The sequence below is a fragment of the Podarcis gaigeae genome (genome assembly GCF_964106915.1).
Source record: "Podarcis gaigeae genome assembly, chromosome: 1".
NCBI classification, from domain to species: Eukaryota; Metazoa; Chordata; class Lepidosauria; order Squamata; family Lacertidae; genus Podarcis; species Podarcis gaigeae.
The window spans coordinates 75949894-75976473 of record NC_139678.1 but is presented as its reverse complement, the minus strand read 5'-3'; the positions used below and the strand labels follow the sequence as shown (position 1 = coordinate 75976473).

General features: G+C 39.0%; 1 protein-coding gene across 4 annotated transcripts in view; it reads right to left on the bottom strand.

The window, feature by feature from the left end:
* Positions 1-205: 205 nt before the first annotated feature.
* TOLLIP (toll interacting protein) overlaps positions 206-26580 on the bottom strand; it is a 33083-nt gene continuing 6708 nt past the window's right edge. For 2 of the 4 annotated variants that reach the window (XM_083723530.1, XM_083723532.1), the window contains exons 2-7: positions 16628-16777; positions 15498-15680; positions 13395-13547; positions 11968-12058; positions 7660-7680; positions 206-3571 (exon numbers count right to left, since the gene is read on the bottom strand). In XM_083723530.1, coding sequence (XP_083579656.1) covers positions 3357-3571; positions 7660-7680; positions 11968-12058; positions 13395-13547; positions 15498-15680; positions 16628-16777 — 813 coding nt within the window. In that variant the 3' untranslated portion in view covers positions 206-3356. The remainder of the gene's footprint in view (positions 3572-7659; positions 7681-11967; positions 12059-13394; positions 13548-15497; positions 15681-16627; positions 16778-26580) is intronic. The other 2 variants (XM_083723531.1, XM_083723533.1) reach the window with 1 other exon arrangement.

Sequence of the window (26580 nt, the reverse complement as noted above, 5' to 3'; positions counted from 1 at the left end):
ACTAAGTATAAACAAATACCAGGAAAGCCTCTGTGGCCTACAGTATTTGGGGCTGTGTTTTACTCAATGCAGCAACAGACTTAGGTTAGTCCTATTAGCTTCAATGAATAATAGCTGGATTTAAAAATTGTCTACATTTCACTTAATATAATTCCCAGCCTCTGGAACATAATGTCGCCTATTAAAAACAAACACTTTCCCATGATTTGGTACACATTTATTAAATTAGATAGAATGGGATAAAATATTTTACAATGCAAGAGACAAACATCTGAACCTCAATACAGTAAAAAACAATGTCTTCAGAATTATTACAGCAAAACATCCTCTATACAGTATTACAGGTCAGTCAACGCAAGCAATAATATCTGCAAAGGGAAACACTTGGAACCATCAGCACACACTCACACAGCAATAGAGAAGAAGGTGGCAAGCATCTAGCTAGACACAAATATTCCTGTATTTAACCCACTCACAGGTCCTTGGCAGGTTTGAAGCTAGTGCGAATACCAGTTCAGTCTTCAGCAGAGTTCTTCCGGCTGTGGAGGAATGCTGTGCCAGATGCACAAAGCTGAACATGCTGTTCATTTAAACGGAGCATATGAAAAATTGTATTGAGAATTGTGCGTTGCACAGCATTTCTTTTACTTGACAGGTGATGTTCCCACATCGGCAACTTGCACCCCAATCTTCTTCCCATTGATTTGGAGGCAAATTTCATTAAAATCCATGGGGATTACTTCCAAACACATGTTTGAAGGATCGGGGGAAATCCCGGTAGTTATCAAGAACAGATATGCATAAAACTGTAGCCATGCTTGCAATTACCCCTCTCAACTTTAATGATACATAGTAGTCATTGAATGCAGGGCATTAATTTAATACAGGACTGTGTGTTGTCATTGTTTTCTTCATGATAGAGGAACATGTTAATAGCAAACTATCATATTTACTACCCATGTTCTTCGATTGTTCTCTCTGCTCTATTGTTTAAGAATGCAGCTTAACAACCACTACTAAAGCTTCCCAGACTTTCCACAGATCTCATATCCTTGTACCTTCCAGAAACTGAATTTAGTCATAACACTCCCATTCCTATTTATGTCTTTATTGTGAAAGTGCATTCTCAACTGTTTGCACTGCGTTTACAATTCAGGATCTTCCCTAAACTAAAAGAAACCCTTTAAAACCATCTCCAGAATAATCTTAATAATTATTCTATTTAAGTACTTGGATGTCGTTTTCTAGAACTACACAGTCCATTTTATTCTATAGGTATAATGCTACAGCAGATTTTTCCAAACATCAAATTGTTATTCCAGACTTTCCGCTGAGTACGTCTGAGTTCTCAAAATATATTATTTCACACATACCACAAGACTTACCTGTACTATGATGCTACTGACAATGTATGCCATTAGATAAAAGTTTGATCTGAAAGTATTGTAAAATATGAAGAAAGTATCCAAGCTAATTTTCTGATGGACACACAAGCTTCTTCGGTCTAGAGCAGCCCTTGCCAGTCTGGTCCCCTTTAGATGTTTTGGACTACAACTGCCCAAAGCCATGCTGGCTGGGAGCTATACAAAGCAGCTGGAGGGCATCAAGTTGTTAAAGGCTGATCTAGAGGATGTTGTAAAATACACACATTGCAGCAGATTGTATTCATGTATTTAAAAAGCAACAGAAGGACAGGAAGGCGGAGGAGGGAATAAATGCTCACAGATGCAAGTCTGCTAGCTAGATGGAAGGATACATACGTTTTAAGCAACAAACAGAAAGAAAACACACAAATTTTTGGTACTGTATTTAAAAATCATTTCCTCCCCTATATTTTAATCATTAAAAAAATAAATATTTGAACTATAAGCTGGCTGTGCCAGGAGTACTTATGATGATATGATGAAGTATTCTAGTGGACAATTTTTTGAATGCTTGAAGGAGCGGAGCAGGAATTGGGGTGGGGGGGGGGGAGAGAGACAAAAGACACGCACACTTTTTTCCAAAGTGATAAAAGTCACAACCAATGTGAGAGTCTGAACTGTGTTCAAACACTTGAGAAAGTACAAAGTATGGCTGGCAATTACAGAAAGTAATTAAAATGTTTTAAACCCATCAATAAGCCAAATAGCACATTTAGAAAAAATGTGCATATTAAAGTGCATTACTTTGCTTTTTTGCCAAACAAGAAAGGAACTGATTAAACAGATAAAAAATTGTCCTCTTCTACAGTTCTGCAGGTCTAACAATACACAATGAATATGTACAATTCCCCTCTTCCAACATACTGAGATTGTATTTTAAATTTGGTTTGCCTCATTTGTGACAATGGATTCTTTCACAGGCCTCAGTTTTGATGGAATTAAGGCCAACTGGTACTCAATGAGTAATGACTGTGTATATCGTACTGGTATTATGCCTTGAATTTATTTTTCTTAAAATGGAAAAATAGATGATTTCATCCATAACAAATGATTATGGATGAAAAATGACTTTTTTTTTTAAAGCATTATTATTCTTTTATGGTAACTGATCATAAGAACATTTATTAAAATGTGATGCCAAATTTTCCCAAGTATAAAATCTTCTCACCTTTATCTTTTTGAATGTCTCACAAATGTAGAAGCAAGGACAGTGCAAGTAAACACAATAGCATATTAGGAAATAACCCTGTTCCTCCAGTCTTTGCTACTGTGGCCCGAGAAATAATTAACTTCAGATTTCAGATGCACAGCAGCACATCTGATAAGAGTAGCTATCTCTAAACAAACAAAACTCAAAAAATATATTGCATTGGTGCCCGATTAATAGGTTAAGCAATGGAATCTCTCATTAGAAAGATCACAAAAGTTACAGGAAAGCCAGTTTGTCTATACTAAGAATTGTTATAAATTGCTGAACCTGCTGAAGGGCACTGTGTAATCACTTTTCAGGCAAATATTATTTTGATAGGAGGGAACTTTTAAGAGAACTCCCTGTTGAACAGCAGTCTGCTGTGATCACTCAACCTCTTATGACAACAGAATGCATAGTGTCAAAACTAGGTGAATAAGCTTGTGTGTGTTTGTTTTCCAAAATGGGGAAAGGAAAAAAAGCAGCATAGATGCTCCAACTCCACCTCTCAAACCAATGCAGCCATACATGACAGAACTGATATCTTAATAAAAATGGCTGAGATTTCTATAGAACATATGTAAAAACAAAATGTGCAAATGTCCAACAACCACCACCAATAAAATGGGAACACAATCTCTCAGACAGGATGCTTTCTCAGGAAATTCTTCCTCTACCTAAATCCCTGGGCTTGGCAAATCAAAAGTAAGGGTAACAATGAAGATGGAAAATGAGCAGATGGTCTAAGATTCCTCTGCAATTTGAAGCAAGGAATTGATAGCAGCATCCTTGTTCCCTCTCTGGGCTTCTAGCACTGAACGGATTACTTCTCTGTCCATGTTGGGGAACATGTCCTGGATAGATTTTAAATCCTCTTCATTACATACATGCTGAGGGTTGACAGCGGGAGGTGGAACTGCCACAGGTACCATGCCTGGGTTACAAACGGTAGGCATTCCTGGAAAATAGAGAGAGACAGTTGAGGAAGACTGGCAAGTATTTTTTAAAAATGATGAAATAGCTTTCAAATACCATCAAACTCATGGAGTTAAAGCACAGTTAAGACAGAGATAGGGAACCAGTGGCATTTCAGATGCTGTTCAAGTCCCAGTCAGCAGCATCAATGACCAGAGATGATGGAAATTACAGTTCAACAACATCAGGAGGACCAAACATTCCCCATCCCTAGGTTAATACGACTCTTAAGTCTAACTTACCACAAGTTCAAAGTGTTTAGTGGGTAAAATCTTCCTGTTTAGTAATGGTATTATGTTCTAGATGTAAAATCACAGACAAACAAACGCAAGAATGAACTATTTTAATTAAAGAGCCCATTTGCTATTTTGGAAAATTAGCTATTTACAAAACTGGAAGTTGCCAAGCACCTAAAAACTGGCTACTAGTGCCAAAAATCTGAAAAGCCTGGTTAGTCCCATGCAGTCCTTGTGCTTAAACAGAAAATACTGCCTCCTAAATATTTCACGCTGGATCCTATTAATACAATTCCTGCCCCTAACCTTAAGTTTAGATAGTGAACAGGATTTTGCTATAAAAAGGTAACCTTGAACCACAGATAAATGCATCAGTATCAGCCACAATTTGCACTACTGGAGAAGTAATAATGATATTGAAGACACAAGATGTTAATGATTCCACTAGCTGATATTGTTAGCAATAGGTGTTCCTACCATCTTGATGTTACAGCCAGTAAAAGCAAAAATCAGAACAAATGTTTTTGCTTGGAAATCAAATGTATAAATTAATTGATTTGTTTTTAGTCACTATATAGACTAGGTGATAATTCCATCGTTGACAAAATGCAATATAACTATCAGGACTGTGAGAAGAGGTCATTGCGAAAACTATTTGGGAGAAGCTGTTGAAGTATAATATAATATTCAAATTAGCTGCAATCCAGACTGCCAAAAGTCCATGCTGAATTCTTCAGATTATTCTGTGACCTCATCCAAAGTTGCACAAGCCTGTAGATCAGCAGTGAGGAATCCATGGCCTGCAGGCCTAGGCCACATATATGACATCAAGTGCGGGTCAGGAAGACACAGTTAGGCAAAAATGTATTTTTGCAAGTGCTAACCATTAGGGGTTCGCCAGAGCTTCTGTATACATCATTATGCAAGGGACAATGACCCATTGATCCTCCCCACTTCTGTGCACAGTTATGCAAGTACCAACAATCAGCAGTTCCTCAAAGGGGTGCTGTCAACAGCATTATGCAAAAATGTATCACCTGACATTAAGTGATTGACAAGTGGGTAAGCTCGCCTCTCATACTTTGCCCATGATGGGTAGGGGAAATAAGGAGCTTTGGCTGCCAGCTGGCTCCAGTTTCCCAACCCAGCTCTAAATAGTTGTATACTCTTGTCTGGCACAACTCAGCTCTTAAGAATACACTTGTGTGAGTCTAAAAGCTTTCTTCTATTATTTAAGACATTTGATTAAGCCAATAATAGTTTACCAGAATTTTTTGTGATTTTCATTCTGTGCAAGAAACAAAGCTCCTAATAATCTGACAATCAATGTTGCCAATTAAAATAAAAGTAACATTAAAATTATTTTCTTATCACAAGACAGTTCAATTATTTATGAAATAACCTACCTGAATTAAAACTGATCAACACTAGTACTGAATAATACATATTTCAATGTACACAGAGTTGTTCATGGGATGTTGTTTCCTACTTACAAAGGATGTATTTCAAATTTTATGAAACAGGTTTGGTCTCAATGCACCAGCATGGCTGCAGCAAGAAGCATTCAGGCATAAGCACTGGCATTTAATAAAACATAAATGCAAAAATGGCAATGTGTTTGATAATGCACACTGGCTATTTACAAACAAGCAATGAAAACTGACTTGAAAATAAATGTATTCAAGTTGTACAGAAAATACTGCAGAATTGAAAACAAAATTCTAATACAGTCAAGTGCCTTCATATCCCAGTACCCTAACCCCCTCAAAATTTCCTAAGGAAAAGTCAAAGCTATCAATGTTTATCAGTGGAACACATTCAAATGTCACAAACAGGAGGGGTGGAATCTAACTTTCATGAGCATCTCTGTATCTTACTTAAAATGCTGCTCCATAATTTCTTTATCTTTTAGAGACTTTCTTCTGTCAATACCTATGAGGTCAGAAATAATTCCAGGACAGATAAAAATGCTAACAGTTGCATTATATCCCCCAACTCCACCCTGTGCCTGCTCCAAATTCTGGACATTGAACATTTTACTAAATGAGAAAAGAGACACTTGACTGGACATTTTTATACTGCAGTTAACAGTGAGGATGTCACAATACTCCTTCTGATTTCAAGTCATACTGTGTTGTACTATGGGCCACGACATTTTACAAAGGAGAAAGGGGGAATGCAGCCTAAGTAGCTTTCATTCCTCCCCCCCCCCCCCATTTTTACGGCAACATGACAAATAGGACTTGCAAATCACTGCTGCAATAAGCCAGATAGTTACTGGAGCTTAGGAACTCCTCAGAGGCAATTGACAAGTCCCATATTACAGTCAGTGTTGGGTAGCCCTGATGAAATTGACTTCAAAGTAGTTATTTTTAAAGAAGCAAATTAGCAGGTTCCATCCCTGCCCACAAGTTGATAAAAAACTAATCTGTCACTGAAGAATATTGACCAAGTGTGTACGTTCCAGATCACAGTCAAATGGGCATTAAGTACCCAGTAGCAGTTTTGTGAGTGCAATCTGTCTTTAGGCGGCTTGGAAAAGCCAGGTTGATAACACTGCAAAACTGATCTTATCTGTGGAGCAACTGATCAAAAGCAAAGACGAAAGCAGATGATTTAAAATATAATAGGCAAGCAAATTAATGACAAGATGGTTTACTGGAGAACCCAATGGGATATGATTTTTGCCCTTCCACAGCTTTACAACTTTTAATTTTAAGATTGTTTGGTGTTGTAGCGCAACCACCATCCTCCTCAGCACAGAAATCCAGAACCAAGGTAAAATGGTTGAAAATGGAAACAGTTAAGCTTGGGCATTAAATTGGCCATGCTCTCACTTGAACTAGGCCCAGATTTAGCATAGGAGCAATGTAAGAAATTCACGGTTACTTTGACAACTCTGTGCCAATGCCATGCCTGCTCAGGAAAAGCCTTTTCTGCAACCGAAACAGAAGGCATCTTTGAAAACAGCATAGGGCAGGTCCTGAACATAGAACATGTACTGAAACATATAAAAATGGTACAGACTAGTGGAAGACAAGGTACTATTTGACACTCCTTTCTTTTGTTATTATGTTCAAAAGGAACTAAGACATGCTAGAGGTACCACCTCTTAGTTCACAAAGTCCTTTCTCCAGCCCAGAGTAGGAAAATGAACATTCAGGCACTAGCCCTCCTTTCAAAGAGTGACTACAAGCATGGAAAAGCTACTTTAATTTATTTCAAGGATTATTTGTACTGTGTGTCCTCTGGCAGCAGCTATCTCTTCCCTAAGGTAGAAACAATTCTGCTAGGTTCATCCCTTTCCTACTCAAAAGTGCACACGTTCAGACTCCTTCAAGTTCACAAGACAAGTGATAAATAACTTTTAAACTTTGGAGCCTTATTGCAAATGCAAGCAATTTCTTTTATTAAAAATAAGTGAAGTCATACAAATTTCCAGGGGTAGGTCTGTCAGGGGATGGAGTGATAAATGAGTATGGAAAAAGTGACAACACAAAACCTAATGCTAATATATATATTAATGTCATCAAGAACACTAATGGAAAGTTTGGAGAGAAACTTCTGCCAACTTTAAGATAAATAAACCTACTATTTGTAATAACAAAATTTGTTATTGTATGAAGAACTACCTTCCATTTTTCTAACACATTTTTGTTTCCCACTGAAATCACATAGGATAATATAAATAATTCTGAAATTGGTGTATTGTGACATCCACCTGCAATTTCTTGTATTGCAACATATTGCATACAAATAAAAAGCAGTTTGCATGATCTCATGCATAATTCTTGTTCCTGTTGAATGGGATGCAAAAAGAATTAAGAAGACTTACCCAGAGCCAAGTATTCAAGCCCTGAGGACAGGTGAAAGTGTGGGAAAGGAATAAAACATGGAAAACAGGCATTATTCTACTTAATGCTAGGAAATTTCCTCCAAGGAGACTGAATGCGGACACACTACAGATTTTAGATGCCAGGATTTTGCCTGCTGTTTCAAACAGCAACATGCAATCCTATGGATATTTTCACTAACACATCTAGTGATCTACACTTACCCCATGTCATTACATCCTATGAAATGATTAAGTAATGTCCACCATTTCCATTTTATGGACACCATACTGTCCCAAATTGTCTATTTCTCTTCTTGCCCATATCATCAGAGTTCCTGTCGTCCTAGTTCCTGCCACACATAAGCACACTTCTTTACATCTAGCCACCTTTATATTTCACGTGGTAAAAGGAATGGGGGAAGTAAAATTCCAACAATGCCAAACATGAAGAATAAGTTTCATAATTCAAGATGATTACTTTGATGGGTGGGTAGAGATAAAAAAAAAATTCCAGTTTATAAAAATTGTTTGAAGAAAACCATTTCTCCTATCCAAGAATAAAGACTTCTTAGACTTCCTCCTGCGAATGTGAAAAACCTAACTTCTACAAATAACATAACTAAATACATATTACAATTTGGGTATTGCTGTCTACAGCTAGAAGATCATGATAACACCTGGTGTCCAACCTTTTTACTGCATATGTACTACAGAATTTTAGAAGATGCATTTTATCTAATTAATTGCTGAAACCTTTGAAAATGATGAGTCAATGGGACTGAATAGATGACATTCTGTACTTCATCCATCACACATACTGTTTTTATTTTTATACACACACACACACGCACAACAGAGAGGGTGGACAACAGGGTATCCTTCACTTCTTTACAAATATTTAATGGCATCACAGGCTGTTTTGCACAGCCCCTTTTCAGTCCATCTCTGTTTACTTTTCCTGCCAAGGTACAACTAATCCTAACCCCTTTGTGCCTATATCCCCCCTGCTAAGTATCTGTTTCCTCAGCATGATAGCATCTTATCCTGTTTCTAGATCACAAACACGCTGTTAATTGATGGCAACTGCAAAGCCACACATTTGCAGTTCACAGCTATGAGTGAAATGTCCTTCATCAGCAAAAGCCTTTGGCTCTCTACAGAATCTGATCTTTAGGTCCAGTCTCTAAGTCTGCAGTCACACAGATCAGTCAGCATCAAGACTCTTTCAAATCACTTTAAGACTTCTCACTCACCACTGGTATCTCTTTCTTCCTTATTTTAGAACCTATGCCAAACCTCAATCACTCTGCATGCTTTATCTATCACATCTTCCCAGCAATCAAGCAGAGTACCATCCAATCTTGCAATATGGTTTAAGTGACAACTTGTCATAATGGCTGGGGCCAGTAGGTGTTGTTGTCTATGGTGTTATATATGGAAGGCATCACACTGTCTACCCATGGCCTAGGTTAAAAGGCTAAATTCTGTGAAAGTGCCAGAAATTTTTACACTTCTCAGTCCTTTCAACAAACCATGCAAAGACTGAATGAAGTTGTACATCATACTAAGAACTAGACAGCAATGAACCATTCTTCTCAAATATGGACTGCATGATTCTGATACATACTACATTATTCGCTATAATAAGACACCCAGAGGAGGAATATCACCAATGCAGAAGCTGAATAAAGATTGCAGAGCTATTAACAGGACATCTGGATCTCATTCATAACTGAGGCTTGAAGAAGCACACTACTGAAGCTTTGTAAGTATGATAAAATACATGCTACTGGCAATGTAATATTTATTCATTCACTGCAGAAACACTCCATGCACATATGCAAGACAATGCACATACCCTGCTCTTCAATTCATCAAAATATAGGGTAACTGAGTTTTGCAATACTACAAAGTTATGCCCTTGTTTTTACAATACTGCAAGTTGCTAAGTAGAAGTAAGAGGGAGACATTCTCTATCACATCTGGCAGATTGAATAATTTGGGTTTACAGCAGTCAAATTCAAACGACCAGTTTGTTTTTGAAAGTAAGATTTATTATTGAAGGGGTTCTAAAGGGGTTCTAAAGACTGGGTAGAATATGCCACAGATATTTAAAGGCTTAAAAAACTTTTAAAAAGTAGAAACGGGGCAGAAAGGCGGTAGGCAGAGAGGCTATAAAGTCTCAACTATCAGAAGTTTGGTAAATGTTTGAATATACAAATCAAGCCCAACAAAAACATTTTAGGAAAAAATGATGAAATATGCACTTCAGTCTGATCCTTAGTCACAAATTTTTGTCGAACATCAACATATTGGTGAGACATGTCATAAAGCTTCAGCCTTTGAAGAAGCTGACATCTTGCCATCCCAACTCCATAATGGATACTGAGTTGAAAATTTGTTTTTATAGAAGGCTAAATATTCTTATGTACAGTAGCACCAGAAAACAGGGGATGCAAGATAAGGAGAGATTTGCAGGGAGAAATAATTTTTGAAGAGCAATAGGAGAAAACTCACTATGGAGGTACAAGTCCAAATGGCATGGCAAGAACTTTGGTGCACGAGGGATAGGAGAGCTTGTGTTCACACAGTTTTCCTGTACCCTAAACACAGTCACTACTTCCACATAATTTTAAATACTAGGAAAATCAATAGACCAGAAGGCAAGCTGCTGGTTTAATCCATTTTACTCCTGGAGTTGTTCTCACTGTTGATCACCAACCATGTATATGTGCAGATATGGAGCAATGCAGATAAACATCCATTCTTTCACATAAAGAGGAAATAAATGTTTTATACATTTCTAAACTTGTTCCAGTCAAAGGAGAGGGAGACGATGTGAAACATTTCATGAATACAATCCAACAGGAGGCCTGTGACATTCACATAAAAATTATACATGCTTCTAACACAGCAGTACTTATTGCACTGAAAACATATTATTTTGGCTTTTACTTGATACTGTTTGAAGCACTACATAAACCTGTATAAGTAGTCTGGCCAAAAATAGTGTGTACCACATACTGGGCCAATTCAGATACTATGGTAGACCAGAGGTGAGGGGAACCTCTGGCTGCTGGGCCTACATAGGCCAGGATGGGTCCAACTTGGACAGCAATGCCACCCCCCACAAACCACACTAGATGTGGGCAGGTACAGCCATGGCAGCAAAGGACCAATCAAGAGCTCCCAAGTAATCCTCTGCAAGCAGGGCTCCTTGTCAGTGCTGATCACCTAATCGGAGTCAACAGGGAACCCTGTTGGGCTTGGTTGCACTAGGGAGTGAGGGGGCTCTTTTTCTCTGCTTCGATTGAATTCAAAGTATTTCCTCCAAACAGAACATTTTTATCTCTGCAGATTATTCATCTGGAGGATGCAGTATGCATCCAAACAACTTTCCTTAAACAGACTTCAGAGGCGTTACCTGTAACCGCTGATCAACTAGCTGATGGTAGTTACAGCAAGAACCGTATATACTTAAGTATAAGCCGACTTTTCAGCACATTTATAATGCTGAAACAGCCCCCCTTGGCTTATACTCAAGTGAGGGTCCTTGCAGGTTGCTCCTTCCTCCTCCTCCGCCTTTGCTGCTATTGGCAGCGGTGGAGGAGGAACGAGCAGCCCGAAATCAGCCCTTTCGGGCTGCTTGTTCTTCCTCCGCTGCTGCTGTCACCACCAGGTTTGTGGTGTGGTGAACCGGCTTATACTTGAGTCAATACGTTTTCCCAGTTTTTTGTGGTAAAATTAGGTGCCTCAGCTTATATTCGGGTTGGCTTATACTTAAGTATATATGGTTAGATTAAATGTAGATTCCTGAGTTCTCTGATGCCAAACAACTGTTGCTAATTTTAGCTATGGTTAGTGGAAACAAGTCAACTTCAAACCCCAGTTAATGAAGCTGGCTTGTTACCACTAACCATAACTAAGATTAACCACAGATTGGGTCTCGACAACACACTAAACTGTGGTTCATTTAAAAAGAGAATTTGAAGTGTTTTTTTTTTAAAATCTCTTCTCAGTCATTGCCTGGGGTGGGTGGATTGTAAACCCAAGGCTCGCTAAGGCTTGTTCAAAATGTAGCCACACTGACAGCTGTATAAATACTTCAGTTCTGTGAAAATCTGTAAACAGCTTGAGCATGCAAGTGCCTTATTAGTCTCCAAATTATAGTTCCATACTGAATGTTTGATTTTAAATGCTGGGTACTTCAAAGAACAGAGCTTGTCTCTGCCTCTGGTTTTAAATTAGCAATTTCCAAGAGACTTGTTTTTCAAAGCTCAAATTAAAAAGGAAAAAGGAGTAACATACCTGCTATAGGCACATATCCAACTCCTTGCTGATACACTGTGGGCATCAGGACCACCGGCTGAGGTTGCATCATCATGGCAGCTGGTAAGGACTGGATATCAAAAGATAACAAAACAAATGAGTATTTAAATTATTCTAGGAACAAAACAAAGCAGTAAGAAAATGCACAAAAACCACTTAAGTCCTGCCATACAAAGGCTAGGAAGCAACTTTTTGGCACAAGTCAGTAAGTGCCAACACATCCCAGGAAAATTAAATGAGTTCCATTGAATTAAAAAACATTTCAAAGGAACTATAATAACCTATAAATAGAGAGTTCCATCTGCTCAAATCAAGTTATGCTTTTATGATAAACTGCAGGCAGTTTAAGCTCTGTTTCACTCAGAGTACAATACTGAGCTTCAGAGGTAGAATACTGAGCTTCCGAATAATTTCTGTGGCCCAGATCCAGAAATGTGAAAGTAGAAGAAATTCTGCTAGTGCTGCTGCTTTGTGAATTGGTGTGCAAGAGCTAACAGAAGACATTGTGCTACATTATGCAAGTACTTGCACAATTAATTGTACAGACAAACGATTTCTGGATAAAACCCTGCTTTTTGTACACTGTTACTTCTCACAATGTGAGAGACTGGAATAAGCTATCATTCCCCAGTTTAGAAACAAAACATGAAGACAATCAGCAAAATTCTCTTCAGTGCCCTACATCATTAATAATTGTTCTCTCTCATAAAAAAATATTACCTTATATATTCATATTCCCAAAGGTTTATCCATAACACACACGGTATTTTTAGTTGGACACAATGGGTCATTCTATATCAAGTGATCCAACTTTTTTACCTCTTATCATCCAATTTTCTTAATATTTTGTACACTTGTTGAATGATCAAAACTAAGTTTAAATCTCAAAAAAAAAAAATTATCTCATCCCATTTTCACGTTATGAGGGTTTGAAATTTCCAAAAAATTGCAATTGTTTTGGTTTTGCTGGACTACACAAAAACCTTAAAGGCTCGGCCCAGGTTTGAGATACATCAAAACTAAAAACACCAATCTCTTCAGAACTACATGGGCTTTAATATGATATGTTACATTTGCTCTGCATTTCAAATGTAAGTTACAAAATTTCGAAAAGTGATTAAAAAAATTTAATATGATTCACAATTTCCAGGTAATTTGGAGATTTTGTGGAAGGAGATTCTGTTAATCTTGGCTTTCAATACGCAGTTCTGTTAATTCTGATACACCTTTACTTTTTATCTACTCACTTCTCTATTCTCTTCATGTATCAAACAGACTTTGAGTAGTTCAATATAGCAAGTTTCAGAAGTTCACTGCCTCGGGTTCCAACAAAGCCTCTTTCCGCCCCATTTCGTCAGCAAACTCATTGCCTCCTGCACTAAAGCAACTATTGTCAATTAACTTACTGTATAAGACATGACCAGATTAATCATTCCTTCTTTGTCATCTCCTTGCCTTCCACTCAGGCTATACCATTCATCTTCTACCTTTCCTTGTTTCAGTGATTCAGGAATAGTAACGTGCGTCCAAGCAATGCGATCATCCATTGAAAATGCTCGCTGAAAGATACATATTTAGGTAATTATGAGGAGAAGAATTTAAAGGGACAGAAATGTAAGTGTCTCTATCAGTTTTAAAATTTTGCTATTTCACATTAAAGTTAAAATAATTGTGCTTTCAATGGAGTAAAGTTCTCATCCGTTCTTCAAAAGTAAGCTAATTGTCCTTCCTAATCCACTCATAAGGAGAAACACCATGGTTCATGGATAACTTGGAACACTAAGATTGACAGAAAAATAAACACAAGAACTGGAAAGTAACATTTCTTCAAACCTAGTGGATTTAATATAAAATTAAAGGGATCAATTCAAGTTATTGCTGAGCAGATAGGCCTAGGTCCATCAGCACAAGCATTTCTGCTTGTTTGATGAAACGATCTGCCCTCTCTCCACCAGTGTGCTGTTCTACGGATTCTCCCAAGTCAATTTGGGGCAGGGAGGCAGGGGGAAAGCCCTGTTGCACCAGCAGAAATCCTTATGTGGTTTTCCGCTGACAGGATTAGTTAGCTGAATTTGGCCCAAAGACTCTTACCAGTGCCAAACTTTTTCTATTGTCATTATAAGTTAAAGAGATAAACAGGAACTGAACAAGGAGATTTTAAAATGGTGTGGAATTCCAAGCGTTGTATCCAATGATTACAAAGCAAAAAGCAACTACTCCCCTTCCCCTATTACTATAGCTTTGTGCAACACCGTTCACAAATGTTTAGTAGTTCTGCCAACTTTCGAGAGTGGTTTTTGGGGAGGTACAGGGAGAAGAAGGATAAGGGAAAATATTGGATGTGTGAATTGCCATGGGCTTTTTCAACCACTGGCTGCAACCTCAAGATTTTGTTTTACAAACATTACAATAATGCACACAGATGGCTACTTAAAGCCTCTAAAGAAGAATGGGAACAGGTCAGATCAAATTATGGCCAACCCCCTGTAGACCACATTTGACAGATGGGCAGAGCTACAGAGGAATACAGTCATACCTCATGTTACGTTTGCTTCAGGTTGCGTGTTTTCAAGTTGTGTCCTGGTGCGGCTCGGAAGTACCGAAAAGGGTTACTTCCAGGTTTCGCCGCTCGTGCATGCACAGCCACGCAAAATGACGTCACACGCATGCAAAGAAGCGGTGAATCGCAACCTGCGTGTGTGCAGACATGGGTTGCGTTCCTTTCAGGTTGCGAAGGGGGCTCCGGAACGGATCCTGTTCGCAACCAGAGGTACCACTGTAATCAAAAAACCACTCTATGGCTCCTGACGTCAGGTGAGTGACATGTGTGTGTGGTGTGGCCAAGGGAGAACAGCCTTGTGGGGCTACACTGGAAGGCGAGACAAGCCTAACTTAGCAAGAGGCTTCTCACCCATGCTCTAAAGTAAATAAACCTAATTCATGCAAGTGAAACATTGCCTTGGAGAATTACCAGCATGAAAACTAGGAGCTACCTAGTTTGGGAGAAAAAAGTAACTGCCAGATGGATGCATGAACTGATTTTTTTGTTTAAGAAAACATTATATTTTTGCACTGATAATATGAAGTGTTTGCATTTATAGCGAAAGGGAAATAATTTCTGTGAGAGTTGCTATCTGGAGCTAATTTTGGGAGGCACAGAAGGCTGCATGGGGGAATTGGAATTGGAAGCAATTGCCTGCCCTCCTTTCCCCATTAGCAGAGGCACTGAACAGATCAAAAGCCCTTCCATAAGCACAACGATACAGATTTCATAGTGTTTTGCCAATTTTGCTTAAGGAAGCAGACAAAGGTTCTGTATTTATTTTAGGCTCAGCTCTCAATACAGACTACCTAGGATAAAGGGCAGAAAACAAAAATGACCGTAGAGGCGCAAAGAGAATGTTCTCAATTAGTATGAACTGAAACTTCATACTAATTGTGCCCCCCAAACATCCCTCCTCCCCTAAGCCAACCTCTTTACAAATCAGGGTGTTTTTTAACGCTCTTACCTCGTCAAAGATTTCCAGATAGAAAGAATCCACTCCAGGTGGAACAGTGCACTGAATAACTTTGTTCCATCGGGGATTCTTGGCTCCATTGTGAGCTGTGGGAGTTTCATAGACAGCATAGCCAAGTCGTATTCTGCAGTATGGATCCATGCGTGTCATGCCATAGTTTTTTGCCAATTTTGCCTAAGGAAGTAGACAAAGGAAATTAATAATGTTGTTATTAGCTTTCCATGCACCTTCCTAGACTGAAGTGTCTACATTTTTTAGTTGCAATCGCATATTAATGGTGATATTAACCACTGAGAAGTAAAATTTTGTAAACAGAGTAGATTTGAATAAAGATTCAAATAAAGGCATTCTGTTCAATGAGTTACGATGCCTCAATTCAAATGAAATCTGCAATGATTCCATTTAAATACACTCTGCCCACAACACTACAGATCTACTTTGTCCAAGTAGAAATGCTAGCCATAATAAAAAGATGTTCATATTGATTTATTTGTACAAGTTTAGTTTAGGGCTTTTTTGTAATCTGTTAGCAACTGATTTACGTGTTCATAGGGTTTATTTGCTGTGAGAACAAAGTCTGCATTCATTTTCAAGGTATACATAGACAAAAATAGCATAACCTTAGATAATGAATCTCCAAAATCTTTGAAGTTTTTTCATTTAAATATTTTCCAGTTACATTGAACCAGTTACTCCAAAATCACCACAGAGCTACTAAAACTTTTCATGTTCTAAATAAGCACTTCAAAACCACCACAAAAATGTTAAATGTCTGATGTTAGATTATGAAAAACCTACTGATGGAGAGCACATGTTCTCTCAGTTCCTATATACTACCTTCACAGTAGATGCTGATGAATGGTTTCATAGGAAGATTACACTAATATGCACTGAAATCATGCAATTCTGAACATAAATAGCAAGTGAAAACTGTATGCAGTTAGTTGTACCCTGCAAGATCAATGCAAACTGCTTATTAGCCAGGAACCAGTGATATTCTTTTTAAAGCTACTGTCAGCGTCTGTGTATAATAACTATGACAACACTGTATTTAGCACTACATCCCAGGAATCTACAAAATGTGAACATGTGCCACATCTAACATGTACATTTCAAAATACCTGCACTACAGTGATGCTCAGTCTCCCAACAGTACCCATTGCTCCTCCGTACTGTAATTGTTGAGCTGCTTGAGCATCCAATTGGATCTGTTGCTGTTGCTGAGTTGGGGTGATGCGAAGGAAATCTTGAGGAAGTTCACCAATATACACCTGTAAAAGAAACACATAAACCAAAAATATAATCCTCTTTGTTCCACCCTGCAATCTCCTATTTGGTCCTTTTAAATATATTTCACTCACAACTCGCTAGTATGCCCCTATCTACTTTGTAACCCCACTTCAACATAAGCTGCCAAGAAAAACTGGGTGCATTATGAGACACGTACAACTAATGCAAAACTGACTCTTTTAGACATCTGAAATGGAAATCCTTAATAATAAATATTGTGAAAATTGACACCACTATGATTAGGACTCCCAAGCCCCAGGTAAAAAGGACATCAATGAAACGGAAATACCTGATTTGAGAATTTGAAGAGCTAAAGCAGGGTTGAGCTTTTTGGGAAAGAACACAAAAATATTTGATATTTTCGAACTATTTTTAAGGGAAATCGGCAAAAATGACTCTGCTGACATGGGTTGCCATATATCTGGATTTTCCTGGACATGTTGCTGATTTCCACCCAGACACTGCTTCCGACTGTAGTATTCCGGGTATGTCCATGAAAGTCTGGACGTATAGCAACCTTAACTGCTAAAGATAAAGTTTAGTTGATTTTATTATTTATCTAACCGTGGCTAGAGACTGTTAGCTATCTCCAGTACTTTTTTTCTAAAAAAATGTTTAAGGGTACTCTCATTTTCCTACTCATATTGAAATACTGCCCCTCAATGAGGCCAGATGTAGATTCACAAAATGTTTAGGGGTATGCGTACCCCTGCGTACTCCCAGAGAAAAAGCACTGGCTATGCCTCTTTAGGATTGGAAGAAAGAAAAATGAGATGAATTTTTATAAGTCATCCAATAAAAAACCCAGATACAAAATTTTGTGGAGTATTTTTTAACAAAGTGTGCCTACAATGTAGCTTGGGTCTCAAAAAAAGGTACATGTGTTTTGCGACAGGAGCAGAGTACTAATAATCTGCTTGTTTCAACAAGTTTGCTCTTTTTACCCCAACATGGTAAACAGAAACTAAGAAAGTAATGTAAGAAAACTTTAGGGGGTATTTTTCTACCCCAAGCCAAATTCAAATGCTTCTTGAGGTAGTAAAATGTCCCCAAAATAAAGCTATGTGTGGTATATTTCAAAAGAAAAGTAGCTACCTACTTCTCTGGGTCAGTTCTCTCATTTGTAATATTCAGTTGGTTTACTTGGTACTGTAGTTGTTTTTTTTTGCCCCAACCATTTTCATTTATTTATAGAAAGGAATCTGTAAATGGTAAGTGGCTGCAATTTGGCGACAGTGTTTACTATTGGGGGGGGGGGAATACAGTGAAGGATTACAGTATATGTTTACTTTTGTGAAAATTATGCAAACAAATGTGCACCAAAATTTCAACCCCTTTTTTCATATGAAACTTTATTCTGCAATACTCCTGCTCATTGGCATACCAACATTTATGAAATTCGAGATTCTGATTACAGAGTAAATTTAGAAACAAGGGTTGAAGTAGCCACATGAGCAAGATTCCTACATAAAGGAAAGGTAGAAAACTGTGCTTATTTAATATTCCACAATGCCAAGAGTTCTAAAACTGTAGATCATAGGTAAAGCCTACTTTAACACTGTACCAGTCTTTTGCTATACTAAATGAGGTAACATGTTAGGGATTCTAACAAAAGACAATCGTAACAGGCAAGCTCAACAACCTTCGGTGCCCTGGTTTTTACTTTCTGAAATACGGCAACCCTACCCTAGAATTCTCAACTCAAATACATGTCTTCATAAATAGCATCGTTTCCAGGGATATATAGGCCTTGGGCTACAGTTTTTTAATATGGCAGAGAGCTACTCATGTTCTCCAAGATAACATCTTTGGAGTGTAGGAGTTAACACAAAATTTAATTAGCAGAAGCAGCAGCTCCTGCTTCTGCCTCCGGACCCGCAGCAAAATTAAATGCAGCTGGTAGGAGCTGAAATGCACTGAAGAAGTTTCAAGAGGAGGAATACTGCTGTCCTACAAAGACTAGTTTAGGGCTCCTTCAAGAGTATCAAGAATATCACAGCTAAGCATGAAAAACCCCCAAGTAACATACAAAGACATCTCAATATGTTGTGGATTCTGTAATGGAAAAAGCATTCTTGCCTTTAAAGGAAACATTTTTGCAAGTGATTTTCCTCAACTTCCCCTGGCAGTTAACATTGACACTATGACCAACTATATCACTAGCAGCATAGTATTGAATTCCTCATCCATTACTAGTATGCCTTTCATTGTCCCTAGAAAAGTGTCTGAAAAACTAAAGTTTATCTGAACATATGTATTTTTTAATCCAGAGAATTCCCAGAGCAACTCATTTACAAAACCAGTTAAAATTCGCAAGCAGTAAAATCAGTTTAGAACACAATAACAAAATAAGACATAATGCAAGAACTGCAAACATCATAACCAGGAAATGAGTTTTTCCTGTGCTAAATAAACCTTCACCAAGGACAAAATCAAAAGTCAGGACAGCACTACTGAAATGGCCATATCTCCAGTCACCATCTCTCTTACCTATGGTATCCAGAGAAGAGCCTCCAAGACAGATCTTAATGCATGGGGAGGCTTGTGGGGGGAGGGGGGATTGGTACTTAAGATATCCAGGCCTCAAGCTCCTTGGGCTTTAAAAGTTAAAATCACCACTTTGAATCATTCTTGGAAACAGACCACTGACAAATTGTCCTGCATTAACTCCATATCACTCTTTACTGCCTGCCAAACAGCTGGATCTAGAACATCTTGTTTTCTGATGATTCTGCTAAATAAGAATACTGTCCTACAATATGCAAATGCTTCAGACTAGAAACTAATGTTAAGAATAAAGATGAAGAAAAATGTCTATCAATTTAAAATAAAATGAACATTTATTTTTTAAAACATATTGTAAAGTTGTGTAAGGAAAGACCTATTCTGGTTACAAACTTGTAAAATAAGACAGTCTTATCTTAGTTACACAGTATTATCAAAATTATCACCTTAAGTTATATAAATAACAAGTCCAAATTGCTCTATATGATCATTTGCTCTGCAAAAATGTCTACTTTAAAAACACTTTCATCCTCTGTTTCATGTTACTCACCTCTCAGTTCAGTTTCAGAGAGAGGACAGAAGTAACTTGTAAAACCTCTGTACGATACTGCACAGACATTTAAGCAGTATGCAGGAGGGAAACTTGTATTTATGCTTGAGAACCAGAATGAAATGCACTCTCAATTGGTTTTACACACAAGGCAGAAAAACAAATTATAGGTCACAACTATCACAGAATCTTAGAGTTGGAAGGGACATCAAGGGAAATCTGGTCCAACCCCCTGCAATGCAGGAATCTCAGCTAAAGCATCCATGACACATGGCCATCCAATCTCTGTTTAAAAACCTCCAAGGAAGGAGAGTCCACCACCTCTTGTGGGAGTCTGTTCCACCGATGAACAGCTCTTAGTGTCAGAAAGTTTTTCAGAATGTTTAGTCAGAATCTCCTTTCATGCAACTTGAAGCCATTGGTTCGAGTCCTACCTTCCTGAGCAGGAGAAAACAAGCATGATCCCCCATCATGTGACAGCCCTTAAGCTATCATATCTCCTCTTAGTCTCCTCTTTTTCAGGCTAAGCATACCCAGCTCCTTCAAGTGTTCCTCATAAGGTTTAGTTTCCAGACCCTTGATCATCTTGGTTGCCCTCGTCTGTACATGTTCCAGCTTGTCAACATCCTTCTTAAATTATGGTGCCCAGAACTGGACACAGTATTCCAAGTGTGGTCTGACTAAGGCAGAATGCAGTGGTACTATTACTTCCCTTGATCTGGACACTATACTTCTGTTGATGCAGGCCAAAACAGCATTAGCTTTTTTTTGCTGCAGCATCACACTATTGACCCATGTTAAGCTTGTGGTCCACCAAGACCCCTAGATCCTTTTCACATGTACTGCTAGTAAGCCAGGTGTCCCCCATCCTATATTAGTGCATCTGGTTCTTCCGTCCAAAGTTACATCTGTCCCTACTGAAATTCATTTTGTTAGCTTGCGCTCAGTTCTCCAATCTGTTAAGGTCATTTTGAATTCTGATTCTGTCTTCTGCTGCTTTAGCTACCCTTCCCAGTTTAGTGTCATCAGCAAATTTGATGAGCACCCCCTCAATTCCTTCATCCAAGCTGAACAACAGACCCAGGACAGAATGCTGCAGCACCCCACTTTTCACTTTTTTTCCAGGATGACGAGGAACCATTAATGAGTTCTCTTTGGGTTTTTGGTCAGTCAACCAGCTATAAATCCACCTAACAGTTACCTTGTTCAACCCACATTTTACCAGCTTCCTCACAAGAATATCATGGGGTACTTTTTCAAAAGCCTTACTGAAATCAAGATACACTATGTCCACAGCATTTCTCTGATCCACCAAGTTTTTAATTCCATCAAAAAATGGCAATACCAATGGTGTTACCCCCATCCAGCAGTCCAAATAGTCTTTAACACACACACTGATTTTCCTAATAAGCAAAAACAAGCTAGCCCACTTAAGAAATTGGCTTCTACATAAGATTCATAGACTAGATGCTGTTTGTCAAAAACTGCGGTTTGGAAGTTGTACCACAAAAGTCCATCAAAGTTAAGATTCTTCAATATTGACAGTGTATAACATAATTAATTTACAATTATGAAAAATACAATGGAAAAAGTAAAGATCCATATTAAAAGGTGGGGGGGACCCTATCAAAAATGAGAACCAGGAATTCAACAAAAGGCCCAAAAAGTACACAGTGCTATAGAGTTGGTACAGTACACTGGGTAAGAGACAAAGGGTGGAAACCAATATTGTGCCAGCAAAATGTTGGTTGGGAGGTTGCTGACGGCTGCAGGGTGAAGAAGTTTGTGCGAGCTTAAGTCCATTCTGGAAGCAGGACACCACAACTGCATAGCCCCCTGAGCTATGAGTTAACCTTTGGATCAAATTTTACCCCTGCAATTACCTTTAGGCAAGTCACTATCTCTCCATCTCTGTTCCTTACCTGCAAGCTTGGGGTGATACTAACTTATATTATAGGATAAATAAAGTAAGTGGAGTGTTGTCAACATTATGTAACTGGTTTAAGGTTCGATTCTTTCTTTTACTGCTCCCTTAATGTTGTTCTGTGATTTATAATGTTTTTTAAACTGTAAATAGCTTTGAAGTCACTTGTGACATGAAGTGCTATATAAGCGTATTTTTAATGATAATAATAGGCTACTGTTAAAGTGCACAAAATCTGAACATCACAATATCTTTGATTATAACCAAAACTGAATCTTCTGAATTTGACAACTGATATAGGATACAACTTAGGAGAATCCTTTATTTATTTATTTATTTATAAAACTTTCACTTGTTTTTGCATAACACTAAAGAAACATGATATTTGAACACAGTAAGATCATTCAAGACAACAACAAAAGCTTGGATCCTAAACAGCCTAATGTTAAGTTAATTGAAGGAGGCTGCTGAAGGAGGGGAAAATTGTCCAAAATCAGGCAGACTTCTATCTGATTTGGACCATCCTTCCTGAATAGCACCTCTTCAGCCCCAACCACCATTACCCAGATGGCTGCCCAGGTTGGGGATGGGGGTAGGATAGAACAGGAAGGAAAATATGCTTCTGTAAAGTTGCTTTACTTAACTTGTATTTATATTTTTTTATACTATTTTTATACTGATTGTTTGTGCACACATTCAAAACCGGATCTATGATGCACAAAAGAAGTCCTCTTCTGTACACTACAACTCTTTCCTTATTATCTCAAAACCACCCTATTCTGTATTTTGAGAGGGTTCTGTTTATTGGATTGCATGCCCCAACTGCATTGCTAGTATTATGTAAAATATAAATCCTATTAATACTTATTGAATGTGCCTGTAACACAGACTACTAATACATCCCCCGAGCCACATACCTCTACTATTTTCTAAACTTACAATTTACCTATTATCCTAAAAAGCTGAGTGCCTTCTCACTCCACTAGCTGAACACAAGAGCACAGCAGGATATTTTTTTGAAGTTCTAAATACGAGCAATGAACTTTGTTTTTAAAGAGCTTTCAAGCCAAGTTTTTTTCTAAGCTCCAACTGAAGCATGCATACATGCTTAAAAAAACAAAACACCAAACAGTAACTTCAACCAAAAAGCAGCAGAGATTATACAGAGTGTACCTGTCTAGCAACGTACAGAGATAAAAACTAGAAAAGCAGACTTTACAAGTCTTCTCAGTTTAAGCCTCCATAAATCTACTCCCCAGGCGAAACTGTCCCTGTCCCTCTGGCACAGCAGGGCGCACAGCAGCAGAGAGATTCCCCAGAGTTCTCTGAAAATTGCAGAGAATTGAAAGCAGCACCTTATATCAAGGTGGGCAGAAGATAGATGAGGCTCTATTACCTAACATGTGGGTGACTGGCAGCGTAAGTATAAAAGCTTAATCTCCCATCACTTTAAACAACTGTAACAAAAAAGGAACCCCCTTAAATTTGTTTGCTGAAGTGAAGAAATCTTGGGCAAGGAGGAGGAGAAACTAGGAATGGATTTTTATGTGTAATGGCTCAGTTCTGCTACTAAAAACAACTTCCTTGATTGAGAATGGGCTTCGACACACTCTAGCTCAGTTCTAAGTGTATGTCCCCCACCCTGCCACAAATCTGCACCCGGCTCCAGTTGGTGAATGTAGGGTTCTGAGTAGACATTTATAGATTAGTACTAAGGCTCCAAACCTGCAGTCTACATTGGATGTCTCCAATCTCATACTTTAAATGCATGAGGGAACTATGTTTTTTTCAAAGCTATGTTACTTGAGTTGTAAAAATAGCATTTGTGCTGTCATTTACATGAAAGGCATTTCCCTCACCTATTAGTTAGAACTAGAAACATCTTGTATGTATTTCCATCTCTTACGTTTGTGGAACTGGGTTATCTGTAATACATGTAATTGTTAGATTGTTAATGAAGCCACAAACTACAAGTATTTATTTTAAGAACAGTTTAGAAAGGCACGTAAAGGAGTATATCCATCTCAAAATCTGTTTGGTATGCTAATTAGAGCCAGTTCATGAGAACCGCAAAGCTCAACTATTTGTTCACTCACAGCTGCAGAGAAGTGCAAACATAGTCTTGTTATTTAAAGGTACTGTACAAGATTTTTAAAAATCTTTTGACCATATTATTTCTTCTAAAATAACCCTTTTTATGGGTAGTTTTGCACTGTCAACCCCCACATACTTTTTGAAATAAGCTAAAATCCACATGAAATAGTATAGTGCCATTACAGATAAGCAAACTGATCTCAAAGAATTCTGAATTCCCACACAATGCATTTCCAAAGCAGACTGTCCTTGCCTAGCAATGGGGGAAAGTATCATTACAGAAGAGGAAAAATGGTTGTCAGATTAACTGCCTTTGAAGGCAATATACCTTCAAAGGCCATATTGGCTGTGGGTCTTGGGGGAACTGCTCCCTGCCTTGCAGGCCTCTTCTGCCAAGCCTAGGAGGGTATGGCCCAGACTAACTGCAGAACAAAAGCTGAGACACCTGAATGGGCTCTTGGGTTGGGTATTGCTTAGTGGGTCTTGTTATTATTATTACTCGAGTTGTTTTAAATGGTTTTCAACTACTTTTTAACTTGGTTTAAATTTGGGGTTTTGTTGCTTTTAACTGAAAGACATGGGATGTGCCTGGGAAGAGATTAGTTGGGAAGAATGGGGCGGGGGGGGCAATCACAGTGGTTCAGGGTAGGGGTTGTGGGAGACAGGACAGGCTAGGTAATAGAAACGTGGCAGTTAGTGACTGTGCCATGTGCCAAAGCCACTCCCGAACTACGGAGGGGGTGGGGTTGCGGGCGCGCGCCCCCCACCCGCACTATCGCGGGGCTGGCTCGTCCCCGCGAGAGTCAGGGAACTCATCAATATTCAATTCTGGGAGTGCCAGCCAATGGCTGGCGCGGGGGGCGGGGCTACCAGGGGGCACTTAAGGCCAGGGCGACCCGGGCTCACCCCTTTTCCTCCTCTGCAGCAGCCGCGATTTCCCACCCACCCCCCACCCTTTAGGCAGGCATGTGGACTTTGCTATGGGCTTCGGCTGGTCGCTGCAAGGGGCCTGGTAGGAATTTTTCCATTTGGCTAATTGGCTGAATTTTGAAGCCACTTGGTTTTTTCGCCTACCTCGTAGCAAAACGTCACAACTCTTTGGTTTTGGCGGTTAGGCATTGGCCAGGGTAATTGTTATGCAAATGAGGTCGGGGGGGAGGATCGCCATCACCTCCCCCAATGCTTGGAGGGTAGTTCGTTAAAGGACTCCGGGGGGCGTCGCCTCGTCCGAAACCTACAGAGGCTAGGGCCTAAAGCGCGCTCCCGAGCGGTAACCCCTTGGGGAGCACCTACGGATGTACATCTGGGGGGCTCCCCCTGTTGGTGATTAACCCTCCCCGGTTAGACCGGATAGTCTGTTAGGGGCCAATGCCTAAGGCCAATACCGCTCTTACCTGTAATCAATAAAGTTGTGGCCATTTTCGCCCATCAACCTTAATTCTGGTGTCCGGTGTCTTTATTTACTTCATCTGTGGGAGGGGGCGGGTATCGCCACGCAATCCCCTCTTCTAACCAGGGGAGTTGTCCTCTCAGTCAGTCCTCGGGTCTGCAGCTGCTGTTGCTGAATGCCAGGTCAACTGAGTAAGATCTCATTTATACATGATTTGACTGTGGATGAGGAGGCTGATCTGGTCTGTATGACTGTGACCTGCATGGGTGAGCAGAGTTGAGTTGGTCTCATGCAGCTGTGCCCACCTGGATAGTCAGTGCAGCATCAGGGCAGACTTGAGGGTCGAGGAGGGGGAGCTGCTGTGGTCTATTCCACTTGTCCGGAACGCCTACATTCCATGGCTTTTTATATGTGTTTGTGGGAAGGGGAGTTCTTGGTTTGGTTTTTGTTTTAATATGTTTCTGGTATTCTCATTTTTTGATTTTCTGTTGTGAACTGCCCTGGGATCTTCAGATGAAGGGCAGTATACAAATTGAATAAATAATAACCACAACAATAAAACAAAATAAGAAAAACTAAAAGTTAACATGAAGTGAAATGCTACACTTGCACAGGAATATCATTTGAATGAATGAATACCTTGTATTGACATTGTTATTTCCTTGAAGGTGGCAGTTGCTAAAGCACCATCACCGGTGGCTGCATGTACAGCTATGAGAAGGTACCAGCTAAGGCAAACAGCATCCTCTCTGCAAGCCCACCATAGCCTGAAGGAAGTCCTACACACTCCAAAACTGACTGTCCTGTGTGAACTGGTCCTAAGGTTCAAACTGTGTGTATGTGAAATGTATGAATATTCTCTAGATTTACTTCAAATGCATTAGTTACATAAAGAATAAGGCTTAGGGCAGTGCAGTGAAGTTTCCAGTACAACAATTTGCTTTACCTTTTTGATATCTTAAGATATGCTTTTTGTCCATTAAGACATTATCTATGCTACAGAAGAGATGCAACAGATTTTGCAAAGGCCCCCAGGCTACAAAAGTGTCTGACATTTATTGGGGGTTTTAATGTTCAATTAATTGATAGCATTTGGGGACAAATTTCACTACTGTCTCTGAGTATAGGATACATTTTAAATCGCTTTCAAAATGAAAGCTGAAGTTATAGTTACAGTGGTTGAGTTAGAACAAATAATGTAACAGTCTGCAAGTAAACAAAGTAATTCTCTTGCTCACTGCTAGAAACTAAATCACTACAAGGCTAAAGGATGTAAGCGAAGATACTTCACAATCCACAAGGGTATCAACAAGAAATTCAT